Source organism: Delphinapterus leucas, chromosome 1 (genome assembly GCF_059928025.1).
Source record: "Delphinapterus leucas isolate spDelLeu-1000000601 "Yukka" chromosome 1, BTC_Dleu_Yukka2, whole genome shotgun sequence".
NCBI classification, from domain to species: Eukaryota; Metazoa; Chordata; class Mammalia; order Artiodactyla; family Monodontidae; genus Delphinapterus; species Delphinapterus leucas.
In genome coordinates this window covers 116,477,338-116,504,919 of record NC_143129.1, presented here as the reverse complement: position 1 = coordinate 116,504,919, position 27,582 = coordinate 116,477,338, and the positions used below count along the sequence as shown (strand labels likewise).

The window sequence follows — 27,582 nt, the reverse complement described above, 5'->3', positions numbered from 1 at the left end:
GATTCTGCAGCATGCTTGAAAATTATTTTATAAAAGTTATATAGAAGTTACATTAAAGTTCAAATTATTTTATAGAAGGTTTTATAGAGGTTTGGAGATCATTTTAAATTATAAATGAAAACTTTAATACTTTAAAACACATAATTTTTCAACCTAATAAGAAATATTTCACCTAAGTATGACTAAAATTTTATATCTATTATACACACACATATTGGAGCAGTAGTTTCCAATACTTTTTATATTAGAGCTAAAGACTTAAACTGTCTCAGAGACAAACCTAGAGGTCCTTTTTTTATAGCACTGTTACAGATTGTTTACTTTTGTTGTTGTTGTTTTTTCTAATTTTCAGCCCCGGGAAATGGATACAAGTAGAAGAAAATTCCATTTATAAAGCACTGAGGGGATAGTATTGGATTGTGCTGAACAGGCCTATCTTGAATTTATGAAAGAAGAACCTTTTCAAAATGGCATTTACTGATTTCATAAGCCTTCTGTCATGTCTGGATAAAGTACCAAGTGCCATGAATTGCCACTCACTATTTATGTAGCAAATAAAAGGTCATTTTGGTAAGAGTTTATAAATTCAAGTTTCCTAAAGCTTAATTCTCTTATTTTTAGGTAACTGTTAATAGTTGAAATTGGGATCAGCATTCAAACTAACATTCCTGTTTGTACTTTCATGGAACATGTGGGCTGGAGAGAAATACAGTGCTTGGTAAATACTGTGTAGCCCACTGTTTTCTATCAGACTGATCTTCATAGTTTTAATTCTGTTTCCCGAAAATACATATATTTGGGGGTGAGGTTTCTAGGCTGTTTTAACATTTCCTTAAGCCTTTCAAGAAGGGTAGAAATTTTTAAAGCAAAGTGTTTTGCCAAGGACTAAAAGCAAAAGTTGCAAATTATTGATGCTAATCTTTGGTTCCCTTTTCCTTGGTACTTCTTTACCTCATTACATTGTACTGTAGTGCTCCACAGGAATTACCTCGGGCTCTGAAATTTTTCTCTTCCATCTTGTAATGGAATTCTTACATATCTAGTCTTTACTATCCTTACTAGGAGAGCCATGTGTTATGAAGTAAATAACTTCTAGGTGTAATGGTAATACCCCACAAAGTAGTTCATTAGAAAACAAAGCTAACCCTGTAAATAACTCATCAACAGAAACTAGTATTATTAGCAGCCTCCTCCTGACCTTAAAAGAACAAATTTGCAACTTACCTTTAATTCTCTAACAGTCTTGCAAATGTATGGCATAAAGTTATGTGAGATGAGTTGCTGGAACAAACACTAAAAATTTTAACCCCTTAAAGATGATGGGAAAATTGTCATTTTGTTCTTAGGTGTTCAAAACAAATTAATATTATACATAGTATATTTAATACCAGTAATTAATCCAAAAACTTTTATACTAAGTATTTTATTGTATGCTGCCACCCGTGTATATAAAATAATTACCCTTGTGAAACAGAAATTCATGAATATTCAGAGAGGTAGACTGACAAAAGTAGAAGTTTGTATAGTATGGCACATGTTATAGAGACAGGCTTTTGTACAGGCTTCAGATTTAGCTTTCCTTTGAATATTCACCGGTTTATGAAAAGTGGTTTAAAAACCTGAAATGAAAAAACAAAAAAAAAACAGTGAATTAGGGTAAAGTATCATAAGAACAATAGCTTTTTTTCTGAATAGCAGTACATCTTACATTACATTTAAGGTATTCATCTGAATGTCAGCTTATAAAATGCTTTCAATTAAACTAAGCCTGTTTAAAAAAGAAAAAAAAAAACAAAACAGACATCACAGGGTTTCTAGGGAAAAAAATGAGAAACAGGATAGAAAATGCCTGTGGTGTAAAATGTAACTTTCTCTTAACCACTCTCAAGTATATATATATATATAACGTATGATTTATAACCACTCTCAAGTATATGTAACTTAGGGTTTAGAAATAAACAGACTTAAAGTTTGACTTGCCAATATCATTGCCAAAATACACTCCGGATCCGACTTTTTAAAAAGGTTAATATAAAAATCTCTGAAGTTGAGAAATATCTGAACACCTCTAGGAAATGAGCAATAGTATTGAGGAGAGCAAGATGCAATCCCTTCTATTTACTCACATAAACCTATATACAAAAAGAAATGTGTACATGGATATTGACTATAGTAATGGTTTAACAGCAGAGGACTGGAAGTAGCCTAAATGCAACTCAATAAGCCAATGGATAAATAAACTAAGGTTCATACACATGACAGAATACTATACAGCAATTAAAACGACAAAACAATCTATGGATTAACACAAATCTCAAAAGTAATGCAGTAATAGTTGTTCCTTAAAAATAATACCTATGGTTTAAAACTATAAAACAATAAATATATATAAAAAGTAAAAACAGGGGCATAACAACTTCAGGTTAAGTCATCTATATAGAAAGGTAGGAAAAGTATCTTTTATTTCTTGAAAGTTGGGAACCCTGGCAGTCCAGTGGTTAGGACTTGGGGCTTTCACTGCCAAGGGCCAGGGTTCAATCCCTGATCTGGGAACTGAGATCCCACAAGCCACACAGAGCAACCAAAAAAAAAAAAAAAGGTAAACCATTTAATTCAGAAGAGTAGACACCTGGTTTTTTATACTTAGTTAAAAATTTCTGTTACTTCATTACAAAAATGTGTTACTTCACCACAAAAATCAGTGGTTTTTTATACTTAGTTAAAAATTTCTGTTACTTCATTACAAAAATCTGTTACTTCACCACAAAAATCAGTGGTGAAAAAAACAATGTGTAGCCTCAGTTAATCAGTGCAAATTACAAAAATGAGATAGGCAGAAGAAAGTAGCAAAGAATCTGAGATCTGTTTGGCAAGGGCTCAGCAAAAAAGTACTCTTAAGCTCCAGATGGAATAGCAAAGTTTAATTTGGCAGTTTTCAAGGTTATTACATTTTAAATGTCATTCCTTATTGTTACTTCTGGGAATTTATCTTAAAGAAATGGGTAAAGTATACAGTGGGCACCAAGATCTTCGCCTCAGTGTATCCTCAAATTTGAAAACTCAATATTCGATGAAGTATAATTTAACTTATAGTACAACCACATTTACAAGGACTATTAAATGAGAGCACCAAATCCTAACCTCTAGACCACCAGGGAACTTACAAAGACTATTAAATGAAATAAGAAAATTCAAGTGTAGAAAAAAACTGCATACTATGATCACTATTTTTCAATGATAGTTTTTTTCTCTTAAAAGGGAGTATCTGTTAACAGTGGTTATTTCTAGGTATGTGGATCATGATAACTTCTATTTTAATACCTTGTACTATCTGTTGCTAAATTATCTATGCTTTTAAAAAAATTATATAAATATATATATTTTTAAAAGCTATGAGTATAAAGACTTAAATACAGACTCTTTGCATCCATGCCACTCAGTGTGCCTAGGACAACCAACATCAGCATAACATCCCAGACCTACTTTCAAGTTTGAGAAGAAATGCTTTTACATCCAAATATTCTTTTCCTAGCCAAAAGTGTTTCAAATCATAATATCCACAAAGCTAAGGGCTTATTATACTGCCAGAATTAACAGCCATTATTTTACTTTTAAATCTAGATTCTTATCCCAACCATATTTTAACCCTGAGCAACTCATTAAACACTTGTCTGCAGACTCCTATGAAATGAAACTATTAACAGCCAATTAAGAAGCCAGGCTTAACAGTATTTTAAATGAAAATAAACACTTTGTGAAGAGAATACAAGAGGAACCGTAAAAATATGAAATTTCCCAAAACTGCCATGAAGAATTAATACTGCCAGGAGCAAACGACTTTTAACCTGTTAAATATGAAGGTGCTAGACTTAAAAAGAATTACTTCCCTTAAACTCAAAGGCGGGTTTTTTTTTTTCCTGTGTTTCGAAAATCTTAACCAATTCAACCCATCATTGTATTTACTGGAAACATGTACTTATACAAACTTCCTGGACACTCCCAAGTCTACGAAGTTTAATTAGGGAGGGCACAACTATGTAACATGGTATTTTAGGAAGCAGCTTCCTGCACTTGGAGGAGTCAGAATGTCTGTAGATGGTGTGTGCCATACACAGTCTTTTTTTTTTTGAAGCACTATTTAAGTTTGCTTCTCGTAGGTCAATATGAGTAAATGCTCTGACAAAAGTCCTATGGATTTATGAAGGTAGTACCCTTGGATTACATTTTCAATTATCCACATCATGTTTTCTTGTCACATCTCTTTTGGATTAACATGTTTTTGCGTACACTGACATTTGTTCTGTAAGTTACACGTTAACGTATGCTTTAAACCAGCCCCAAATTTAGTTTCTTAATCCTCTGAAAACCAATCCACTGTCTGCCACCATGAACATATATACTTCATTTCTCTCATTTTATCTTTACCTAACAACAATAAAATTAAAACCTGTTGTTCCCCAGTCCAAATGCCAATACCATGTAAGCTTATTCGGCTATCTCTTCAGTTTCTCTTGCATTCACAACTCCCAATTATTTGCTATGCTGTTCTACTAGATCATCATTAATCCAAATCAGTTGATAGTACTTCAAAAGCCACCACCATGAACACTGCAGATTTTTTTTAATGTCTAATTTTTTTCTTTAATAATGTGCTGTTATTTACTGATTTATCCTCTTTTTTTTTTGGCCGCACAGCATGTGGGATCTTAGTTTCCAGACCAGGGATCAAACCTGTGCATTGGAAGCACGGAGTCTTAACCACTGGACCAGCCAGGGTAGTCCAATGTCTAAATATTTGCTAGATACACAAAAATTAAACTAGTATTTGGGGGCACCAGAATACACCATTAGGCCAATGCTATAAAAGGTAACATGACTTGTCACAGCAGTGAAATTTTCTAGTAACTCCTATATCCTCTTTATGGTTATTAAATCCTCTACTTAATCCTTTATGGTAAAATAGAAACAATGAGTCTTTATGACTACTAAATCAGCAAATTTCATCAATCCTCACAAAACAAAGACTGGAAACTCTAATAAGTGCCAAACAAAAGTGTATGGGATGATTTTGCTCAACTTATAAGTGCTGCAAAGAAAGAGACCTGACTAGTTATCCCTACTGTGTGGGGCTTTGTTGTTTTCATTTAAGGAAACTTACCTTGCAAAGATTCATTTTACTACAAAAAGGAACAGACTTTCTGAGGTCTGAAGGGATTTGTACTTGAAGATACTCCAGTCAGCAGGGGGTCATGTTGAGCATTCTGCAGACAGAATTGTTTCAAATCTGCAGCTGCCTGCGAAACCTGTATATAACAAAGGGTGGGGGAAGTGGGTGGGAGGTGGTGACAATGTTTTAATTAAGTTTTTCTCAAATCTTCAAAAATACCTGCCAATAAACACTTATCTTAACTCAAAAAAGAAATATACTAATTGAAGCTCAACAGTCATATACTTAAAACACTGCATGTAAATAAGTATGAACAGTACAATTCTGTTTATTTGTAAAGCACAGCACATCCTGCTAGTTTATTAATAAATAGGTTGTTCTACTGTAACCTTGAGGGTACTCAACATCTTGTCTTTTATTAAAAGCAGTACACAGGATATTATAGGTTAAAAAGTGTTAAAATGCTAGTAAACTATTACTCTGTCTTGAAAGCAGTATGGGAAATGGGAAAATGCTACTCTGAGTGAAGATCATGTTCAAAATCTGAACCATTCAGTTTATTGTTTTGGTATATGTACCATCAGCTGTTTAATGTTACAAAACTGGACAGTGACAGTTTCTGCTCAGGGTCATGTGACTGAAAGGCTGATTAGCAAACTTCAGTTTATTTTAACAACTTTACCAAGCAGCCTGCCTTTGTGAAACTGTGTATGCCTTAAATGTGATTTAATAATTTTCATATATGTATGCAAAGCCATTTAAACAGGACTTAGGAACTTCTGTGGCTTCATAGTTAAAATAACTTTATATCATGTATCACTTAAACATCTACTATTTGTATATATTCTGGTAAGGTGTGATACAGGACACCAAAACAATAAACTGAATAGTTCAGATATATAACATGAATGACTAAAGGATGCCTCAAATACATACAATACCCTAACTCTTGAATTGAGGTTTAAGATGGAGAAGATAATCATTTATTTTATTGTTTTAACTTCCCTTAAGGAGGGTGAGAACAGGTGTCCAGTCTGGCTGGGTAATATTTAGCCTTTGAAAGGGAGCTTAGGGCATCACAAATGCTCTCTACAAAGAACTTCTGCACATGACAGCTGTACCCCAGACATTAACCTGATAAAAGGATCCATCATCATGAGATGAATCTAAACTCTTATTGGAATCTAATTTATATGTTTGGCTTATATACCAATCCAGGGTAATGAGTTCCATGAATTTATTTAGCAACTGTGTGAGTAAACAGTTTATAAATTCCTGGTACCAAGTACTATAACAAATGGGTACCCTGCTCCCCTAAAAGGTGTAGCTACAGTGGGGGAATGGTGGTATAATTTTTCACTGTTGTATAACATGGTTTCATTCATTCACATTAACCAGCAGTAAAGAATGTGTTAATTATCTGCCTAAAGTGTAGGTAGGCGCCAGCTTAACTCCCTTTCACAAACTTCTCATCACCTCTATGTGCCAAATAAAATTTTAGGGACTGAGAATATGTAAGAACAGCCAGATCCCTGCTGTCATGGAGCTAACAGTTCAGATGAAAAGAGACAAGGTGCTCTGCAGAAAAACAAGTGTTTTTTTAGATCAGGACCTAAGAGAAAGTGTCTTTGAGGAGGTGACATTTAAATTGAGATCTCAGTGACAAGAGATCCAGCCAAGTGACCATCAGTGAGAAAATGATCAGTGACAATTCCAATCAGTGGGAAAATGGACACAAAGGCTTAAAACTCTAACAAGCTTCTAGCCCCTATGGCACTGTAATAATCACCATCCAGGAGGCTGAAACCCTATAATCCTGGCATAATAATCAGCGCCCTCTTTCAAAAGTGCCCTGGGTTAAGTGTATGGTTACCCAACAGTGGGAGAGTCTGTCAAGCATTTGTGATAATTTCTATCAACTACTCAAACATAAAGGTTTAAAAAGTAAAGCTGTGGTAATTCGAAAGTAAAATATCACTACAAAAGCATCTAGCATAGAGTCATGGGTAAAACAGAAGCACAAAATGAAATCGAACTAACCACACTTTGCAACATGTCTAATGAAAAGCTCATTTAAAGTCCCAAGGTGTAATGCCTCCTCTCCTTGTTACACACAGCCCTGGGATCAGACAAACAGATTTCTAAATAAAACCAAATCACTTGTGGTGCCTTTAATGATTCCGACGAAAACCCTCCTAAGAATAGGAGGAAGGCATCATGCTGGGGAGTTATTGGAGGGGCTAGAGTTTTCATGGTAAAGCGTGAGCCTGAGGACTTCAACTCATTTCCTTTGGAGATTAGGGCTAAATACCCCTACTTAACACTTTCTGCTTTCAATCAGCATTTTTCCCCTCCCCGCATTTTTTTCTTTCCCGGGCCACTCCGATCTATGATAAAGACACGCCTGAATGATAAGATAGTGATTTCAAAGTTAAATCCAGCCAAGACTAACCATAAATCACTGGAATGAGGTAAGAATCTGGAGATTAGAGAAATGGATTCGAGACAGCAATGGAGTTTACAACACTTAAAGGACAGGAAGAGAGGAGAATCCCACCCCAAGACTCATGGGAATTTCCCTTCCCTCCCGAGATGACCACAACTGAGTAAACTAGGTCCCTGACATTTCTACTTAAGGAAATGGGTAAATAGGAGACCATCTTACTCCACAAAACATTTCAGGGGGAAGTAAAAACTAGCCTAATGAGTACAGAATCAAATCATCTTGGAAACTGGCTTTTTCTTTCAACAGAGTGCATGCTTTATACTCTTCTCTGTTTCTTTTTTAATTACAAGTGTTTCACACGTAAACTGACCCGCACCAGAAAGAAGCCAATCCACGCAGGATTTAAAAAATCAGGGAACTCGAAATAGCACTTGAACGTCAGGTTGTCATATCACCAGACACAAAAGGCCTTTTCCCCAAAGTAAATACCCCAGGACAAGATCAATGCTAAACAGATGCCAAAATAAATAAAACTGGTCCACCCTAATTACTTTTTCGGGTACGCGCGGACCAGTAGATATACCCAAAGTCACAACACAGCAAACGATGCCAAACAGATACGAAATGCACGCTTTGTACGAGGCTGTACAGGGCACCAGTGGTAACCTTAGACATGGCGAACGTTTCCAAAACAGGCTTCTTTAAAGTTATGCAAGAATTCGTTTTCAAGTGTGTGTTCGGTGAATGAGAGGAGCTGGAAGTAAGACTCTACTACTAAAGGGAGTGGATTTGGGAAAGTTCTGAAATGCAAAGAAAAAATACTTCTGAATCAAAAGTCGGATAAAACCCCGTCGGGTGACAAAAAACAGAAGAGCTGGTCGAGAGGGCCGGGAAGGGTGCGGACTGCGCGCGGAGGAACAGCTGTCGGCGAGCACGGCCGCGGAGTCACTACGGAGGGAGGGAGACCGAGAGGAGGACCGGAATGCGGAAAGCCGCTGTTCAAGCCAGGGCCAGCTCGCCTTGAAAAGTCTTAGGGCGGAAGGGCACACTAACCTGCCCCCCAAACCACAGCGCCGACCCACGCCGCTACTTTTCTAAAGCTGGCCGCAGAGATCGCCGCCGTCGCCGCCGAGAGCGCGTCCTCCCTAGGGGTGGCGAGAGCCGGACGCGAGCCTCGCCCGCCGCGCCAGCTCGCCTGCCGGATCCCCCCCGCCACCTCCCCCGCCCTCCCCTCCCCCTCAGCCGCCCGCCCCCGCTCACCTTCACGCGGTTGAGCCCGGCCTCCAGCCGGAGTTGTTGAACCACTTTCTTCATAGCGGCGACGCTGGAGGAACCAGACATGGCGCACGCGAGAGCTGGGCAGATCGGCAATCCGTCGGTGGATCGGTGGTAGGTCCGCAGTGCCAGACGGCGGGACGGCGGGGCGGCGGGTCTGCTGAGCAGGGGGCGGGGCTCGGAACTTTGTCTCTAAGTTTCCGGTTCTTTGCCCCGTGGCTCCACCCGCGGCGCGCATGCGCGCCCTTCTCCGCCTTCTGTTTCAGCTCCTCACTCGGGCGGGAGCCCGAGCCTCAGTGGGGTGAGGGGAGAGCTGGGAGCGAGAAGGGGCGGAGCGGATGGTGGGCGCGGCAGCTGTGGGATGCTAACGCGACCAGACACCCATCCTCTCCGCTCTCCCTCTCTGGAGAGGACGATTTGGTAGAGGTAAGGAAAGAGCTTGTCGTTATCCTCCAAGACCCGAGGGGACCGGTGAGAGAAGTCAGATATTGAGGGACTTTGTAAAAGGCCTGGTGGCGGGACGACGAGGCGGTTCCTGTTTTCCTGACGGAGTTGGCGGCAGAGGTTGAGGGAAGGGAAGGGGAGAGCCTTACCGAGGCGTTAGAGCTAGAAATACGGGCTTGAGTCACTGCCACCCTTTCCCCTTAGAGACGCATCCCTAAGTGACCCAAGTTTGTCCAACGGGCGGCCCATCCGCAGCCCGCTTCCCCATCGTCGGACCCCAATAGGAGTAGATGCAAGGTTAGGGACCTCAACAGCAAAAGAAATTTGACTCTTCTCTTTAGTGCTTAGCTATAAACATGAATTACCTATGTATCTCCTCAGCCGGCATCTCACTACTGGTTCAATCAGTCATTCTCTCTAGTCTTTATCTCTTTTTCTGTTGTGGTTTACAAATAATTACAGCTTTCTCATAACATGGGCTTGCTTCATGGATATGATACTGCTTCATGACTTCCCTTTATACATTCATTTTGCTTCAGTATCTACTAACTACATACTTGAATCTTGAGTTCTTCTCCCAATTTTAAGTCCTAAGGGCTCATCTATACATGCCAGGCCACTTTGTCTCTGGCCAGCCAGGATTTGGTCTTTAGTATTGATACAGTCAGTAATGACAAAGGGAATTGTAGCTCAAAACACGGCTTGTTTGCTGTTCCTTTAGAAGGAATACTATAGGGGGGCAGTTTAATTTAGGATAATAGTAAAGCAGGTCTTGATTGCTCTATCTTGAGTTCACTGAATGAAAAATTTGTTCTGAGTTAGAATATCAAGTTTTTAATGCATCCAGAAAAATTGAAAGTTGTAGTCTCCCAGTTGGCATACTAGTTAATGAATGCCAGTATGCTGTATTTAATATAGATTATTACCATTAATTCTTATCTAATAAAGAAGTTGAGTTGTGCTTTGTTAGGTTCATAATTGAGACTAATGGTAGTACAATGTCAGAAAGAGCCTTTGGATAGATACAGAAATAGAAATATTTAATGTTTCCTTAAAGTACTAATGTATTTAAAATAGCGTTTGAGATGGTTAAAATGACAAATCACATTTTGTTTTAATTGTTGTAAAAAATTTATATAGGAAGTAATATGTGGAAATAATTTGATTTGAAAGATTGTGTGTCCCAGAATATAATCTTTTAATTTTGATACCATTAGAACAATTAGTGGAGTCTGATAGGATTTCATAGAGACGTAATCAGTACTAGATCACAGGAATTTTAAGTTCTGTCAGATTTAAATCACTATCTTAACATAAAGCAAAGCTTTGGAATCTTTTTTTTTTTTTTAAGAGAAAGAAGCACACTCCATAGACAGTGTGGGCTATCTCAGAAGGTGAAAGGCACCAGGGTATGGGGGTTGTCAGTTTTTATAGGAGTGGGTAATTTCGTAGGCTAATGAGTGGGAGGAGTATTCTAGCTGTTTTGGGGGAGGGGTGAGGATTTCCAGGAATTGAGCCATGGCCCACTTTTTTTTTTTTTTTTTGCGGTACGCGGGCCTCTCACTGTTGTGGCCTCCCCCATTGTGGAGCACAGGCTCCGGATGCGCAGGCTCAGTGGCCATGGCTCACGGGCCCAGCCGCTCCACGGCATGTGGGATCTTCCCTGACCAGGGCACAAACCCGTGTCGCCTGCATCGGCAGGCGGACTCTCAACCACTGCGCCACCAGGGAAGCCCGACCCAATCTTCTTGAAGAGGAAGTACTTTTGTAACAGCATCAGAGTACAAGGATAACTGTCTATAAATGACAAGACTTAAAAGGCATGGTTAAACATCTGATTACAGTGTAATCCATAAAGAAGCGACAGACAACATTTTAAGATGACAGCTAGAACTATAGCATTATACCAGGACATATCCAAATTCCAGAAACTATATAATTTTTAGAATGTCTGTGTTAATAACATTCATCTATACAGTATATCTTAAGTAGGTTAATCGCTCGTGTGATAATGCTCTCTATGTAATTTAACATACCAAATAATACTGGTTAAATATTTCTCTCTGAGATGCCTCAGGGGCCCTCCAAAACATCCCAAAGTTAGCTGAAAGTCAAAAGAACTTTGATTAAAATTTGATATTTGGGAAGTTTCTCAAAAAGTTTCAACACTTGATCAAATAAGGTCATTGGTCACTGTGAGACAATACTTATTTGTTAACCAAAGTTACAAGAGATCTCAAAAGCAAATACAGATCACTTAAAGGCAAAGAAACTCACACAATATGTTATCAGAAACGGCATTCCAGGGACTTCCCTGGTGGCACAGTGGTTAAGAATCCGTCTGCCAATGCAGGGGACACGAATTTGAGCCCTGGTCCGGGAAGATCCCACATGCCGAGGAGCAACTAAGCTCATGCACCACAACTACTGAGCCTGCGCTCTAGAGCCCACGAGCCGCAACTACTGAGTCCACACACCACAACTACTAAAGCCCGCGTGCCCAGAGCCCGTGCTCCGCAACAAGAGAAGCCACCGCAATGAGAAGCCCGCTCACCGCAACAAAGACTAGCCCCCGCTCGCTGCAACTAGAGAAAGCCCGCACGCAGCAATGAAGACCCAATGCAGCCAAAAATAAGTACATAAAATAAATAAATTTATTAAAAAAAACAGTATTCCAAGAAAACCTTGTTCTTGGGCCTTCCTGGTGGCTCAGTTGTTGAGAATCCTCCTGCCAACGCAGGGGACATGGGTCTAATTCCCTGGTCTGGGAAGATCCCATGTGCCGCAGAGCAACTAAGCCACAACTACTGAGCCCGTGTACCTAGAGCCCATGCTCCGCAGCAAGCGAAGCCCGTGCACCACAACAAAAAGTAGCCGCGGCTCAATGCAACTAGCGAAAGCCCACGTGCAGCAATGAAGACCCAATGCAACCCAAAATAAATAAATAAATAACTTTTTTTTTTTTTTGAAAAGGAAAAGCTTGTTCTCTTAACAGAAAGAGAAACCAAATCCAAGACTTAGCTTACTCCCAACAAAATCCATTTACCCACCTAAATTCAATCCCATCTTAGGAAATCCTGATCATGCGTAACTCTTCAGTATTTTTTCATCCTCACGCCTTCTTCTTTTTTTTTAATTTATTTTATTTATTTTTGCTGTGTTGGGTCTTCGTTTCTGTGCGAGGGCTCTCTCTAGTTGTGGCAAGTGGGGGCCACTCTTCACCGCGGTGTGCGGGCCTCTCACTATCGCGGCCTCTCTTGTTGCGGAGCACAGGCTCCAGACGCACAGGCTCATTAGTTGTGGCTCATGGGCCTAGTTGCTCTGCGGCATGTGGGATCCTCCCAGACCAGGGCTCGAACCCGTGTCCCCTGCATTAGCAGGCAGATTCTCAACCACTGTGCCACCAGGGAAGCCCCCTCACGCCTTCTTTTACTGAAGACACATATCTAACTTTGCTTAAAAATCTTTCCACATTGGGTTGCTTTTCTTACTGACAAATTTGCAATAGATATAATAAAGTCTAGTAAACCTAAGTACAACAGAAATATTGTACAATATTATACTTAACATTGATGACTCTAAAGACGTGTCTATATTAATGAAGCCAACAAGCTTAAGCCACCTTCAATACCAGATATCAATTTAGTACTGAATATTTTCCAGTACTACTGGGGCTACTCTTTGTTGCAGTGCGCGGGCTTCTCATTGCGATGGCTTTTCTTGTTGCAGAGCATGGGCTCTAGGCACGTGGGCTTCAGTAGTTGCGGCACGTGTGCTCAGTAGTTGTGGCTCACGGGCTCTAGAGCGCAGGCTCAGTAGTTGCGTCGCACGGGCTTAGTTGCTCCTCGGCATGTGGGATCTTCCCAGACCAGGGCTCAAACTTGTGTTCCCTGCATTGGCAGACGGATTCATAACCACTGCGCCATCAGGTGAAATTCATTCTGGCCAGATTATTTTCTATTTCTGAGTATATAAGCGCTAATTTCCTTTAAGTCAGTGAAATAGAGCTCTTTTACTAATTACTTTTCGGCAATACCATACATCTAAGACACACATAGATACGTACGAACACACAAACAAACACAGAGACCTCATTGTTCCCATTCCAGAATTTCAGCCATGAGCCAGGTACAGCAATGTAAAACCCATCAGTCTGCAAAAGAGGTTGGATTAAAATTGGGTTTCTGGCAGATGTAACAAATCAAGCTCACTTGTCTAGATGGCTAAACCCTTGTTAATAATATTTATGGAAAAGATGCTTAAGATTTTTATTTGTCCTTGACAAGTTCCAATTTACCCCCTTTTTCAAAATCTGCATTTTAAAAAGATGGCAGAGATTAGGGTTCCTGGAGAAAACCAGGTCAGATATTTGCATCTCAAAGGCACAGGCAAGTTCCTCCTAGGATGACTGTTTCCCCTTTAATACTTACAAGTCTCTTAGGATAAATAGGGAAGCTTTTGGGAGTGATAAAAGGATTGGTGGGCTTTGGATTATTTTTGGAGCCATACCTCTGATTCTGTAGAGACCAGATTTGTAAAACAAGGATAGTTTTGTGTTTTTTTTTTCTTTTTTTAAATAATTGGGTGGCTACCTCAATGATACTGAAAGACCGATATACCTATTAACCTATGTTGGAATGTTTTACTTTCCTCATTTAGCTTAGGGGAGAACGCCTCCCCCAAAATTTCTATGAGGTACGGTTAGCTTAGACCAGTGGCTTCCCATTTTGGTGCGCTATTTACAACACTTTTGGGAACCCTCCCTAGGTTTAAGAAATTTTTTAATTATAGCCCTCAGTCAGGCCTTTGATTGGAGGAGGCTTGCCTACAGCCTCATGTGATCTCATATTTAAAGGTAGCCAGACAATTTTCTTTCTTTTCTCCATTCCATTCCTATCCTGCAGGCACCCTCAGCTTGAATTTTAAGTTTTGTCAGATTTAAATCACTATCTTAATATAAAGCAAAGCTTTGGAATCTTGAAAAAACTTCTCTACTATTGGTATTATAGTATATCCCTAAGGATTGCCCCACTTTGATAATTCTTTTTTAGAGTAATAATTCTGCTACCTTATTTTTTAACTTTTATTATATATTTATATACTTTAAATTTTGTTGTGTATTCTTGTAAACTGTCATACATTTTCTGAGGGAAAACACAAGAAATACTACACAAACATAGGTACACAAACCTGATATACTCAAAGACTGATATTTTCATCTGGAATAATTGTTCACATTTATTATTATTGAGGTATCCAAGGCCAGGAAGAAATGTAAAGGGTAAAACAATTTTCATCATTTTACAGCATTTGTATAAGTTTAGTCTTCTACTTCCAAAAGTATATTTCTGCTTTGTGTAAAACACTATATATATTTAACCTTAATTTTTGACCAAGAGAAAATGAATTGTTTAGAATAGTAAAAAATGTTCTAGTCACAAGTCTATTATAATTTACCACTTTACCACTTTACTTAGTTGTATGGGATATATGTTCATTTCATTGCAGTTACCAGCCCTACTTACTAGTAGTATATCTTTTTGAATTATTATAATAAGATTGTATACTTAATCAAGTTTTCATTTTGAGTCTAAAGCCTTTTGTGTTTTTCTGTTTATTTTTTGAATGAATCAGAGACCAGAAATGAGTGGAATGCTATCTTAAACAAGCCAAAAATCTGTTATAACCTTTATTAAATACTACTTCAATGAAGAAAGATTAAAAAACCCTACAAAATTCCAACTGATAATTACCCCATTCAGACGTTGGTGAATATGTCCCTCAGTCCAAGTCGACCTTCCTCATCAGAGGTAAGAAATCTTTTTTACACTAAATATAAGAAAAACCTGCTTATCATTGGTTTTGAAAAGTTTTGATAAAGCAAAAATATGGATTATATAAAGTATTAGATACCAACACCACTGTGAACCCAACTTTGTGTATCCCAGTACTTGATTACAGTTCTTGTATCTCTAAGGACCCCAATTATTCTGGGATCTCCAGTGCATTGATCCTATCACCTTTTTTTGTTTGTTTATTCCTCTTCTCAGGATGCCTTCCATGGCTGGCTTAAATATCACGGAGCACTCTTTTGGGTTTTTTTTGGAATTTTTGAATTTTATTTTATTTTTTTATACAGCAGGTTCTTATTAGTTATCTGTTTTATACATATTAGTGTATACATGTCAATCCCAATCTCCCAGTTCATCCCACCCCCACCCCTACCCCCCACCACTTTCGCCCTTTGGTGTCCATACGTTTGTTCTCTACATCTTTGTCTCTATTTCTGCCCTGCAAATTCATGGAGCATTCTTGATCACTCTCTTGCACATACTTTTGACTCCTTGCCCTCTCTCATTTCACTGTAGTCCTTGACAAAACAAAAACCCTGCTTAATCTTCTTCACCTATTCTTCATATGTACCTACAGTGGAACATGGCTGGAGAAAAATATACCAGCATAGGACTATTCTCATTTTAAATTAATGACCATGAATCTCAAGTGGAACTTTTTGCTAGTAGGCAATAAGACTATCTCCCACTCACTCATTCACTCTTCCACTATTCTAGATAACTATTTCATACCTTCTTAAACCCCCAATACCTTCTTCTCATTTTCACTTTAAATCAACTCCAGTCAAGCTTTCACTCTACTATTCCACCAAAACTGCTCTGTTAAATTCACCTCTACATTACTAAATCTATTGCTTAATTCTTATTCCACATAGGCTTGATCTGTGTGTGCACAGTAGTTGACACTGTTGATCACTCTGTCTTCCTTGACATAATTCCTTCACTTGGCTTTTAGCATACACATTATCTTGGTTTTCCTTCTACATTCCTTGTTATTCATTTTCAGTCTTCTTTTTTGTGTCTTTTTCTTCTTCCTGTTCCCTTGATATTGGGGAATTTCAGGGGTCAGCTCTTTGCTCTCTTCTCAAGCTGCCTACTTGAAATCTCCGCTTGGATAACCAATAGACAGCTGAAACTCAGTATGTCTGAAAATGAACTACAGTTCTCCCTGCAGCCCAAACCCATACTAACCATGACCTTACCCATCTCAGTTGATGGCAAATCCATCCTTTCGATATCTGAGGCCAAATACCTTGGAGTCATACATCACACCTTACTCAAACTTCACTTCTTGGACTCTAGCTTCAAATTATATACAAAATCTGACCACTTCCCATCACCTATATTGCTAGCATGTTAGTCTGAGCCACTATCACCTCACACTTTAAATATTCAAATAACTCTATAACAGGTTCCATTTTCTTGTCCCTTATAGTCTGTTCTATTATCCCTTTAATAATTATTAAATATACAAATATTTGGGAGTAGAGCATTATGTATGCCCAAATGTGAAGTAATATGTAATACAGGGTATTGTGAAGTGTACTTACCCCAGTTGATTAACACGTGTCAATTGAGGGCTATAAAGTCAACTGTTTACAGGAGAGAGAAGGATTGGAGAAATAAGTTAAATGACACCTTAGGAGTTAATAAGGTAAATTCAGAATGCAGAACAGCCTGTTAAACAATTGGTCCAGTCTCTTTAAAAAGTGCCATGAAGAGAAAAAAAGGCAGGTCTGGAATACTCTTCCAAATTAAGCTTTTTAAAAGTTGTGACAAAGGGGAGAAGGAGAGAGGGAAGGACAAATTAGGAGTACGGGATTAATAGATACACACTAGTATACATAAGATAAATAAGCAACAAGGATTACTGTATAGCACAGGGAATTATATTCAGTGTCTTACAATAACCTATAATGGAATATAATCTGAAAGAAAATAACTAAATCACTTTGCTGTATACCTGAAACTAACACAAATTGTAAATCAACTATACTTCAATTAAAAAAAAAAAGACGTAACAACCAAATGCAATATGTTATCCTTGATTGAATTCTAGATTGAAAAAACATTCTGAGGACAGTTGGACAGTTGGCAAAATTTGTATATGGACTAGATATTAGTTGACATTAAGGAATTGTTAATTTTCTTAGATTTGTATCCGGACTATTCTATTTAAAACTGAAAACTACTCCCTCTTTTATCTTCCCAATTTCCTTGCCCTGCTCTACTTATTCTCTTTTCCCAGTACTGCCCACTTTCTGATTTGCTATATCACTTACCAGTGTTTTATATTTAATGTTTATTGTCTATGTCCCTCACAGGACTGAGACTAGTCTGAGGAAAATGAATCACTTGCCTTTGGTGCAAAACTTAAGCAGGCACCAAAAAATTAAGTAATTAAGATAAATATTTTAATAAAAGATTTTTAAAATGAAAAATTAATGCAAAAAGCTGTGACAAGATATCAACATTTTAAATAGAAACAGGATCTAATAATGCTATGCCTAGCCATTTTGGAGCCTGAGGCAAAAGGCAAAATATGTGCCCATCTGTATACCTTTTAATGTATATTTATTATTTATTTATTTATTGTAAAATAGTTATTTTTATTTTTACTTATTTAAAATAATTTTTTAATCAAAGTATAGCTAATTTACAATATCATGTAAGTTTCAGGTATACAGCAGAGTGATTCAGATATATATATATATGAATATATATATATTCTTTTTCAGATTCTTTTCTCTTATAGGTTATTGCATAATATTGACTATAGTTCCCTGTCCTATTTAATGTATTTTTAAAATAATAGTTTTAATAAGAATATTATTGATGGATTTACTTCCATTAAAGCCAGGATAAAGTTGGGTTTTGATATAAATAGAATGTTTAACCTTAAAATGATGTTGTGAGTTTTAATACAGGCTTTCAAAATTTTCAATATTTTTTCAACTATGTTGTTCTGGAAAAAGTTAACCATTAAGAAATGTATTTTTTAAAAAAACATGTATATAGCAGTTCATATTTTTCCTTTCTACTCAGGCTCTAATAGTACCATTCTGTCTTTAAATTTATGATATTTTATTCATCATGAATTTTTTGCATTGAATAGATTTATTTATTTATTTTATTTTTGGCTGTGTTGGGTCTTCGTTGCTGCGCATGGGCCCTCCCCAGTTGCGATGAGCGGGAGCTACTCTGCTACTCTCCTTTGTGGTGTGCGGGCTTCTTATTGCGCTGGCCCCTCCCACTGTGGAGCACAGGCTCTAGGCATGCGGGCTTCAGCAGTCGCAGCACACGAGCTCAGTAGTTGTGGCTCGCGGGCTCCAGAGCGCAGACTTAGTAGTCGTGGCACGCGGGCCCATCTGCTCCATGGCATGTGGGATCTTCCCGGGCCAGGGCTCAAACCCGTGTCCCCAGTGTTAGCAGGCGGATTCCCAGCTGCTGCGCCACCAGGGAAGTCCCTGAATAGATTTTTTAAAATATTATTTATCTTGATTACTGAGGTTTTGGTACCCCTTTAAATTTTGTACCTGAGGTGAGTGCTTCACTTCCTTCACACTTCTTCTTGTCCTGATACCTCATTAGAATCTCAGCTGCATGCAGGCAAGGATCTTTGTTTTATTCACTACATATTTGTAGTACCTACTATGTGCTGGCACATAGTAGGCATATTTGTTGAATGAATGAATAAATCCAAATTCCCAATAAATTAATTTACTTCACAAAATGTTTCAAAGGTCAGGAAAGTTTTGTCAACTATATTTTCTTTGTATTGCTTCCTCTTTCAATTATAGAATGAAAGTCTATATACTTTGAATTATAATTCATGAATTGTTATAAAATATATAGAAGTAATTACTTCATCTATGAAAGCAGAGTAAAATGTTTAGTTAAAGAAATATATTTTCTCCTGTAAAATATTAATACATTTATATAATGGGCAAGGCCATATTTACTTCAGATTTCTGAAGGTTTTACAAATATTTAATAGTAAAGCTTTAATATTTAATATTATAGTATTAATATATAGTATAGCTTTAGCTGTTAATAGGATGGTATAGTTAGAGAATAATCTTTTAAATGCCCTGATATTCAAAATACAGCATATAGGAAACTTCACTGTTCCATCTATTCAAACATCTTAAACTGTTGGTTAATATTCTGACATCAGAACTATACAAGTAATCCGCTTGGTCTATAAAAACAACTTGAGCAAAATACTCAGTTCAAGAGCCATTGTCGGGCTTCCCTGCTGGCTCAGTGGTTGAGAGTCCGCCTGCCAATGCAGGGGACACGGGTTCGTTCCCCGGTCCGGGAAGAACCCAGATGCCACGGAGCGGCTGGGTCCGTGAGCCATGGCCGCTGAACCTGCGTGTCCGGAGCCTGTGCTCCGCAACGGGAGAGGCCACAACAGTGAGAGGTCCACATACTGCAAAAAAATAAATAAATAAATAAAAAGATGTTAAGAGCCATTGTCATTTCCTATAAAAATTACTAATATTAATATAAGATCATATTTACTTAAAATTTAAAAAATGTTTCTCAATATCATAGAGTATAATCATTTCAATGCTTTGACTTTTAATATACATGAATAGCAAACTTTCATTAGACTAAAAAATAAGCCTTTATTTGCTGTAATTGTTCTGTTGTAGTAATCTAAATATTCTTCTCAATAGATGAATTCTAATTGAGGTCATAAAACACTAATAGGAAAAAAGATAGTGCATATAAGCACAGACATGCCCTATGTGAAAACAACCATTCCTTTCCCCATCACTGGTCAGGAATAGGTTCTTCCTTGAATTCTGAGAAACAAAAATATTCCCCAAGCCCTAGTATTCACACTTTAGCAGGTGCCGAGAACTAGCACTCATCACAGCTGTGTTAGGGAGACAATATGTAAAGGATAAGGATTCCACAAGATAACACCAATGCAACTGTGTAGGTAGAGGTCAGGGAAGGCGGAAAGGTTGGTAATAAGAAAACTGATCTTGGCAATCTGGTATCCTTACTGCAAGCCACAAAACAAGCATTGTATGTCGGTATGTTAAGGAACTCTAGGACCACAGCTATGACATTGTTTCCAAGGGAAAATGTGCTCCAAGTGCCAAGTAGCCAACCTAAAAAATTTTTGGCTCTTCATTTTGTTTTTTTGTGTTTGTTCAGAGGATACATGTATTCCATGTTTATTTCAATTATGTTTATTAAAATTAAAATTCTAGAGGACATCAGTTGATTTTTTTCACTTTAAAAATAATTTTAACTGATTTTATTCTCAATTTATTCACTTGGTGGAACTTCATGTTTTTTATGTCCCTGAAGGATCTTGGAACTATCAGTTAAATACCATTGCAATAGAAGTTGTTAACAAATTAACTTTAGCTGGATTTATAAGGCAAGTATTTTGTAGTCATGTTACAATGTGCCTGAAAAAGCAATCTTTTTTTTTTCTGCAGAGAAAAATGCTTTCTGGAAATTCAAAAATTCTAAGTGAAAAATATCTTATTCATGTGATGGATCCAGTCCCTGACTTAATGAATACTATCTATAGGTAGTGCTATATAACAGTTAAAAAGTACTATAGGAACAGATGTCACTTAGCCATAGTACTGCCACCTAGAAAACAGAGTATAACCTGTGTATTACTATGGCTATACCCAAAGAGAATTAAGAGAGAAATTATCTGAAATTAGAAACCTGTTGAAGAGCTGTGAATAGCGATTAAACCAGTATATCTACAATTACTTTTTCACTGAACTGTTTAAAAATAGAAACAGAATACACACACACACACACACACACACACACGTGTATATATACACATATATGCTCACTTCTGGTTTCTCGTATTTATATAAGGTTTATTTCTTTAATCAAGATTTTTCCATATTTAAACCCTTTAAAATGCAGTATATTTCTATTCTATGCTAGTTAACGTATCATTATTATGTATTTGCTTATGCGATTATTTGTTTAACATAACTGCCATTAGACTGTAGCTCCCTGTGAGCAGGGACTTTATGTTATTCACTACTGTATTTACAACCAGTGCCTAACAAGGTGTTTAGCACTTAGAGGCATTTAAATGTTTATTGAAAAAATTAAATAATGAATGATAATGGGAAAAAAAATTTTCCCCCAAAGTAAAACTATAAAGGAATTTGCTATGTGGAATTCTTGGGCTCAGTAGGTAGATTTAAAGTTTTTGTCATTAGAGTTCTGTTTAGTATAGCAGAATATTAATTTACTGATCATTAAGTTAGTTTTCCTTAATCAGGGAAGGAAAGGAACAACCCTCATAACTTTTTGTTCTTTTTCATGATAAGTAAAATTGCAAAATACCAATCACAGAATTCTAGATTGGAAGGGACCTAATGACAATTTAAGCCAACTTCTAAAATGCTTCTAATATCAATATTTTATTATAATATTTTCAACAAATATTTATTGATGTTTTTCTGTATACAAAATGAGAAAAAAGAATTGACTATGGATCCTGCTCTTAAAGAATATTCAGTGTAGTGGTGAAGATAAAATACATAAATAATTAAAATAGCATATTCTGTATATTTAGAAGAAAAGGAGACTGCTTCCAGCAGGACAAGAGGGGAGATGGAGAACTTTAAGGAAAAAGTGATCATCAGTTTAGATTTTGACAGAAAAATATTTGATCTTGCAAAGATGTTGGGTGGGAGAAGCTTTCTGAGCAGAGAAAATAGAATGAGCACAGAAATGGCAAAGGAGGCAACTCTAGGGAAAAGTGAGTGGTTCGGTTTTTACTAGAGCATTGACTGTGTGAAAGGGAATAGTAGACAACAAGTTGTAAAAGTTGTTTATTGAAGGTCTTGAATGCCAGATTAATGAATTTGGATTTTTTTTTTTTCTGAAGCTTTGGAGTTTTTGAGCAAAAGATGATATGATGAGAGCCTTAAGAAACTAGAGACAGGAATTGTAACCAGGAGACTTTTGCAGTGGTTAGGCAAGAGATAAGGAGAGTCTCAGGAAAAGGCTGCCTCTCAGATTTGATCTACTACTATTTTCTCCTTGGTTCTACACTTTAGCCACAAAAATTTTCCTTTGGTCCTCACATACAGCAAACTCATTTCTATTTTATCATCTTTGTACTTGCCTGGAAATCACTTCCCCCGATTTTCAAATAGCTTGCTTCTTGTTTTCATAATTCAGTTCTCAGCTCAGTTATTATCTTTCAAAAATGGCCTTCTCTGACCACCTAGTTTTCAGATATTCTTTCTCTGAATTCCTCTCTATTAAAGCACTCTGTTTTATTTTCATAAATCACATATCACTATCTTAAATCACATTTATTTAACATCTGCTCTCCCAAGTAGAATATAAGCTATGTGAGAGCAGGGACTTTGCATTGTTTACAGTTGTATCCCCACCATGTAGAACACTACCTGACACATAGTATACCTCAATATTTGTTGAAAGAATGAATGAATAACAAATTAACTCTATGGGCTGAATATTTAGGAAATAAAGTTTACAAAGTTGGATTCTAGAACCAGATTACCTGGTTTTGAATCCCAATTTGAAAACTTCCTATTTATAAAATCTTGGGCAAGATGCTTAACCTCTCTTTGCCTCATGTCTGTGAACTACAGACAATATGTGTGCCTATCACATGAATTGTGAGGATTAACTGAGCTTTATATGTAAAGCATTTAGAATAATGCCTGGCACATAGTAAGTCCACACAAGTGATAGCCATAATTATTATTAAATGACATAGAATTTCTATTATGTTTAGTACAGTGAATAGAAATAGGATTATATTCTACATTTTCTAGAACATAGCCTTAGTTACTAGCTTTTTGATTTGATTTTTATGTCACAGAAATACGCCGTCTGCAAAAAAGTGAGGGTAAAAGTAATTGAAAAAGTAATTACAGAAGCTTTATTTCCTCATTTATTTCCAGGTGAAGGCAAAGCAAGAATCAGAACTGAAACTCAAATCATTTGCTCCTCCATATGTATGTAATGTGACATTTTAAACTTATACTAATTTTTTAACTTATTTTTTAAAGTGTAAGCTAATTTTTTTAAATTTCCTGTATGTTTTAGGCTCTTCAGTCAGAGTTATATTTGCTTCCTATAATGGATCATTTAGGAAATATTTATTCAGCATCATCAGCAGTTTCTTTAGATGTGCACCAGACTAATAATGGTGTTGCTGAGGCTGACGGAATAATACACAGACCACTTAGTGTAACTTTGTCAAAGGAAGAACCTGGAACAGATCCCAGTTGTTTAGAAAACACTTTGAAAAAGCTTCTTAACAAGAATCAGGAAGAAGGTGATTTCAACTGGAATGGGAAAGACAAAGAGGTTGTTATAGTACATTTTAACAGTCAGGTCTGGGCAAATTCTGGGCAAATCTAGCCTTACGAATATAGGCAGTATAAAAGGAAAGCTACAATTCAATATGGGGATTTTAAAAACTAGTTTCACCAGTTGGGAGGTAAAAAAGACAATTTAAGTACTGTTCGAAAATAAAAATAAAATCAGGGCTTCCCTGGTGGTGCAGTGGTTAAGAATCTGCCTGCCAATGCAGGGGACATGGGTTCAAGCCCTGTTCTGGGAAGATCCCACATGCCGCAGAGCAACTAAGCCCATGTGCCACAACTACTGACCCTGTGCTCTAGAGCCTGCAAAAAAAAATAAATAAAATTTAAAAATCAAATAAAGTCAAAGTACTTACAGCACTTACGTAAAGTCTACCACCTTTTATAATAGTTTCAGATAAAGTTAAGGCTAAAGGAGAAAAGAAGTTATTGTTTCATAAAATCTTGATATTATTATTATAGTTCAGAAATATCTTAGCCAGGAAAACAGTATCAAACCAAAGCAAAACAACTTTAATGTTGGGATACATTTGTATTTCAAAGACTTTACAATTTTTTATATGGTTACACCCACCAATTTACTGATAATTCAGTTCTTAAAAAGTGGTAGGTAATTAAAGAAATCAAAATTAAACTTATAAACATATAAATAAAGCTGGAACTACACTCTAAGAATCGATTGAAAAAAAGTCAGTTGAATTTTTTTACCTTATTGCATACAGCAAATAAATTGTGATGGAAAAGCAAATATACTAAACATTTATGAATTAAATGAATTCTCCCCCCAAATAACACACTCCTTTTTCTGTGAATCTATAACATTTTATATGTACATCTACTCTAGCTCTCAAAACACTATATTTTTTCAAAAGTAAATAGACCTGCTTTCTTATTAAGTTGCATAGGTATTGAATGGTGCATTGCATTATTCTCTAAACTGTTATTAGGAATAAGAGATACATGTCATATATTCCTATCAAAATGTCACTCAGAATCTACTGAGTTTTCCATTGTTGTTTGTTTTGGGGGGCAGGTGGGGGGAGTGGTATTTTACTATCAGTTTTAAACAGCTGATATATCCATTTTTTGTTCCTTTGCCTTGAATATATCTTTTTAGAAAATCCCTATTTGTTGTCTTTAAATGACTAAGTCCAGTGCCAGATAGGAAATAAGTGGTAGCAACCTGACTAAAACTAAACCAATATGGGCTTCTGGTTGCAAAATACTGTGGCAACTCTTGTAAAATGACTTTTCACACACTAATATGACTCCAATTTTTTCTAAATTAAAAAAAATTGATTTCCCCAAGGGAAAAAAATCTGTATTAACACTACCAGGTTCACGGATCTCTTGTTCATGTAGATCATGTGGAACATTAGTGCTAATGTTTTAAAGACATTGTGTGGTTTTCTTATATGGAGAAATTCTGTTAAAATGAAGGGAGATTTTATAAATGAAAATGTATGTGAAATAACACATGGCATTACATGCTCTGTATTTATACCCAGCACTTTCCAGAGAAGGATCCTCAGAATACCCTTTTAAAAGATGCTTTTGGCAAAAGCTTTATGAAGACAACAAAGTTTGAATAAAACCCAACTTACCCCCTCTTGCAGGTTCATACTGTACATAAAAACAGAGAAATCCTGCCATAGGGGTGTGTGTGTGGGGGGGGGGATTTGTGTTCTGTTAGGATTGCTTAATCCAATTTTTCCCAAACTGAATTTACCAAAGAATTCTCCTTTTGCATAAACTAAAGTTTCATGAAATTCAGTTTGGGAGAGTAAAGTTCATAGAGATTCTGAAACATGGGACAAGAGTATATAGTATGTACATAAAAAACCAAAATTTTATGTTAGTATTTTCTTAATATTATGAACTTTCTTTGCTATGGATGGGCATCATCATCAGCTGGGGGAAAAGCCACTCCAAATGAAAATCAGACTGGAAATAATCAAATTGGAAATTCTGAATTGCCAGGATCACAGGAAGATTCCGATAATGATTATTTTAGCGGCAAAAAAAGGTAATTAATACGGATGGTGATTCTACATGTCATAATCTAGACTATAAGAAAAAGAGTGAGATATCCAGGGTACTGTTATAAAGACTTCTAATTAGAACAAAGATATGAGTGAAGTTAGTGACATTTTTAATTAAAATTACCTTGATTCTGATGTTTACTGTTAGATACTAATATTCCCTTCCAACATAATGAGGGATAATTTATTGCTTAAATTTATTCTGTTGTAATCCTTTTGTCATCAGGGGCAATCTAATGACAGAAAAATTTCGGTCTTCATTTGCCTTTCTTAGAATTAATTTTTCTGCCTCTTTTATATTCCTGGTTTTGAGTAAACTAATCATGTTTGAGTTTCACATTGGTATTTCATTCAAAATTATAGTACTTAAACAACAGTTTTGCATATAGTCTTCTGAAATTAAGGAATTTTATAAACAATTATTCACAAAAGAACTATAAGCAAAGTATGTTTACAAAATTTCCAGTTATTTTACCTTGCTATAGACATTGGACTATGATTTGAATTTAGCTATAATATAATGAAATATTATTTTATAACTCATGCTAAATGTAGTTTATGTTGATAATTAATGAGTTTGAAAGATAATATAATGGTTTCAAGCAGACTTTAAAAATTTTTAATGTTATATTTGTGTTTATAGAATATTAAATAAAAAACATGAAAAGTTAATATTCATGGAATCATTTTTTAATATGACTTACAAATCTGTCATTCCCCTTTAAGTCAGTTTCTTTGGAAAAATGAAGATGATAGAACTAATATCATTAGAAGAGAGGACAATCAGGTATGATTTTTAAATTAAAAAAATTATTTATTTATTTTTTTATACAGCAGGTTCTTATTAGTTAGCTGTTTTATACATATTAGTGTATATATGTCAATCCCAATCTCCCAATTCATCCCACCACCACCACGACCCCCTGCCGCTTTCCCCCCTTTGTGTCCGTACATTTGTTCTCTACATCTGTGTCTCTATTTCTGCCTTACAAACCAGTTCATCTGTACCATTTTTCTAGATTCCACATATATGCATTAATATACGATATTTGTTTTTCTCTTTCTGACTTACTTCACTCTGTATGACAGTCTCTAGCTCCATCCACATCTCTACAAATGACCCAATTTTCATTCCTTTTTATGGCTGAGTAATATTCCATTGTATACATGTACCACATCTTCTTCATCCATTCCTCTGTTGATGGGCATTTAGGTTGCTTCCATGACCTGGCTATTGTAAATAGTGCTGCATTTTTTTAGATGTGGTATTGCACCATAATATTTATACTGAAATTGAAATGGAACTGCAGATTAAAATGTCTTAAATTTTCTAACCTTAAATGTTAGAGAAGGGGAGATAAACCTCAAAATTCAGGAGCCTGCCAATTCAGTGAAATTTCTGGGAGTTTCATGATCTGGGACATGTTGATGTATGCCCTTTAAAGTAAAAACCAGGTTTTTTATCTTGCCCCAGCTACCATGAAGAATGAGTCACTTGATGGACCTGTTTGGAATTTGGAGATTTACTGCATTCGGATGCATGGCTCCAATCTTTTTTTTTTTTTTTAATCAAGTAATCTAAAAGACTGCCAACTTTGAGTGGGCCCAGAGCAAGAGAAGGCTCACAAGGTGATCCAAGAGGCACAGCAAGCAGTGCTGCCAGTTGTGTGCTAATATCCATCTGGTCCAGTGATGCTTGATATGTTAGAATACATATGTATGTTGGTTGTTGGTTATATATGATATGTTGGTTGGAATGCTGAATGGAGTCTGAGACAAGTCCTGAGAGGAGAATCACAGCTCAGAGCCTTTGAGTTTTGGAGCAGAGGCATGCCATATTCAGCAAATAATTGTTTTATTGTTGCTAGATATTAATAAAATATGCTGTCTTCACACTTTAAAATTTTTCCAGCTGGTGGGTGCTTAATGCTATTTCACTGTGGTTTGAATTTTCATTTCCCAGATTACCCATACAGTTGAT

General features: G+C 36.6%; 3 protein-coding genes across 4 annotated transcripts in view; 2 read left to right on the top strand and 1 right to left on the bottom strand.

Moving 5' to 3' along the window:
- Nucleotides 1-26,391, top strand: part of RPF1 (ribosome production factor 1 homolog) — a 44,570-nt gene extending 18,179 nt beyond the window's left edge. The window contains exons 9-12 of one of the 2 annotated variants that reach the window (XM_022580961.2): nt 353-9,002; nt 14,967-15,142; nt 23,134-23,187; nt 25,471-26,391. In XM_022580961.2, the coding sequence (XP_022436669.1) occupies nt 353-394 (42 nt within the window). In that variant the 3' untranslated portion in view covers nt 395-9,002; nt 14,967-15,142; nt 23,134-23,187; nt 25,471-26,391. Of the gene's footprint in view, nt 1-352; nt 9,315-14,966; nt 15,143-23,133; nt 23,188-25,470 lie in introns of both variants that reach the window. The other variant, XM_089920324.1, reaches the window with a different exon arrangement.
- GNG5 (G protein subunit gamma 5) lies at nt 1,395-9,091 on the bottom strand. The gene is made up of 3 exons (XM_022580965.2): nt 8,874-9,091; nt 5,159-5,303; nt 1,395-1,619 (listed from the first exon to the last, which is right to left on the bottom strand). The coding sequence occupies exons 1-2, from the start codon at nt 8,952-8,954 to the stop codon at nt 5,178-5,180; spliced, it is 207 nt and encodes a 68-aa protein (XP_022436673.1). The 5' UTR covers nt 8,955-9,091; the 3' UTR covers nt 1,395-1,619; nt 5,159-5,177.
- The window catches only part of SPATA1 (spermatogenesis associated 1), a 62,210-nt gene continuing 43,580 nt past the window's right edge, over nt 8,953-27,582 (top strand). Inside the window, 8 exon segments of the mRNA XM_089909897.1 lie at nt 8,953-9,002; nt 9,155-9,314; nt 20,476-20,744; nt 22,965-22,968; nt 23,134-23,187; nt 23,279-23,510; nt 25,471-25,585; nt 26,328-26,388. Coding sequence (XP_089766023.1) covers nt 8,953-9,002; nt 9,155-9,314; nt 20,476-20,744; nt 22,965-22,968; nt 23,134-23,187; nt 23,279-23,510; nt 25,471-25,585; nt 26,328-26,388 — 945 coding nt within the window.

Coding starts and splice junctions, on each gene's coding strand:
- GNG5 (XM_022580965.2), bottom strand. CDS start 8,954: ATGTCTGGTTCCTCCAGCGTCGCCGCTATGAAGAAAGTGGTTCAACAA. Junction 5,304..8,873: donor CCGGGCTCAACCGCGTGAAG/GTGAGCGGGGGC, acceptor TGTTATATACAG/GTTTCGCAGGCAGCTGCAGA.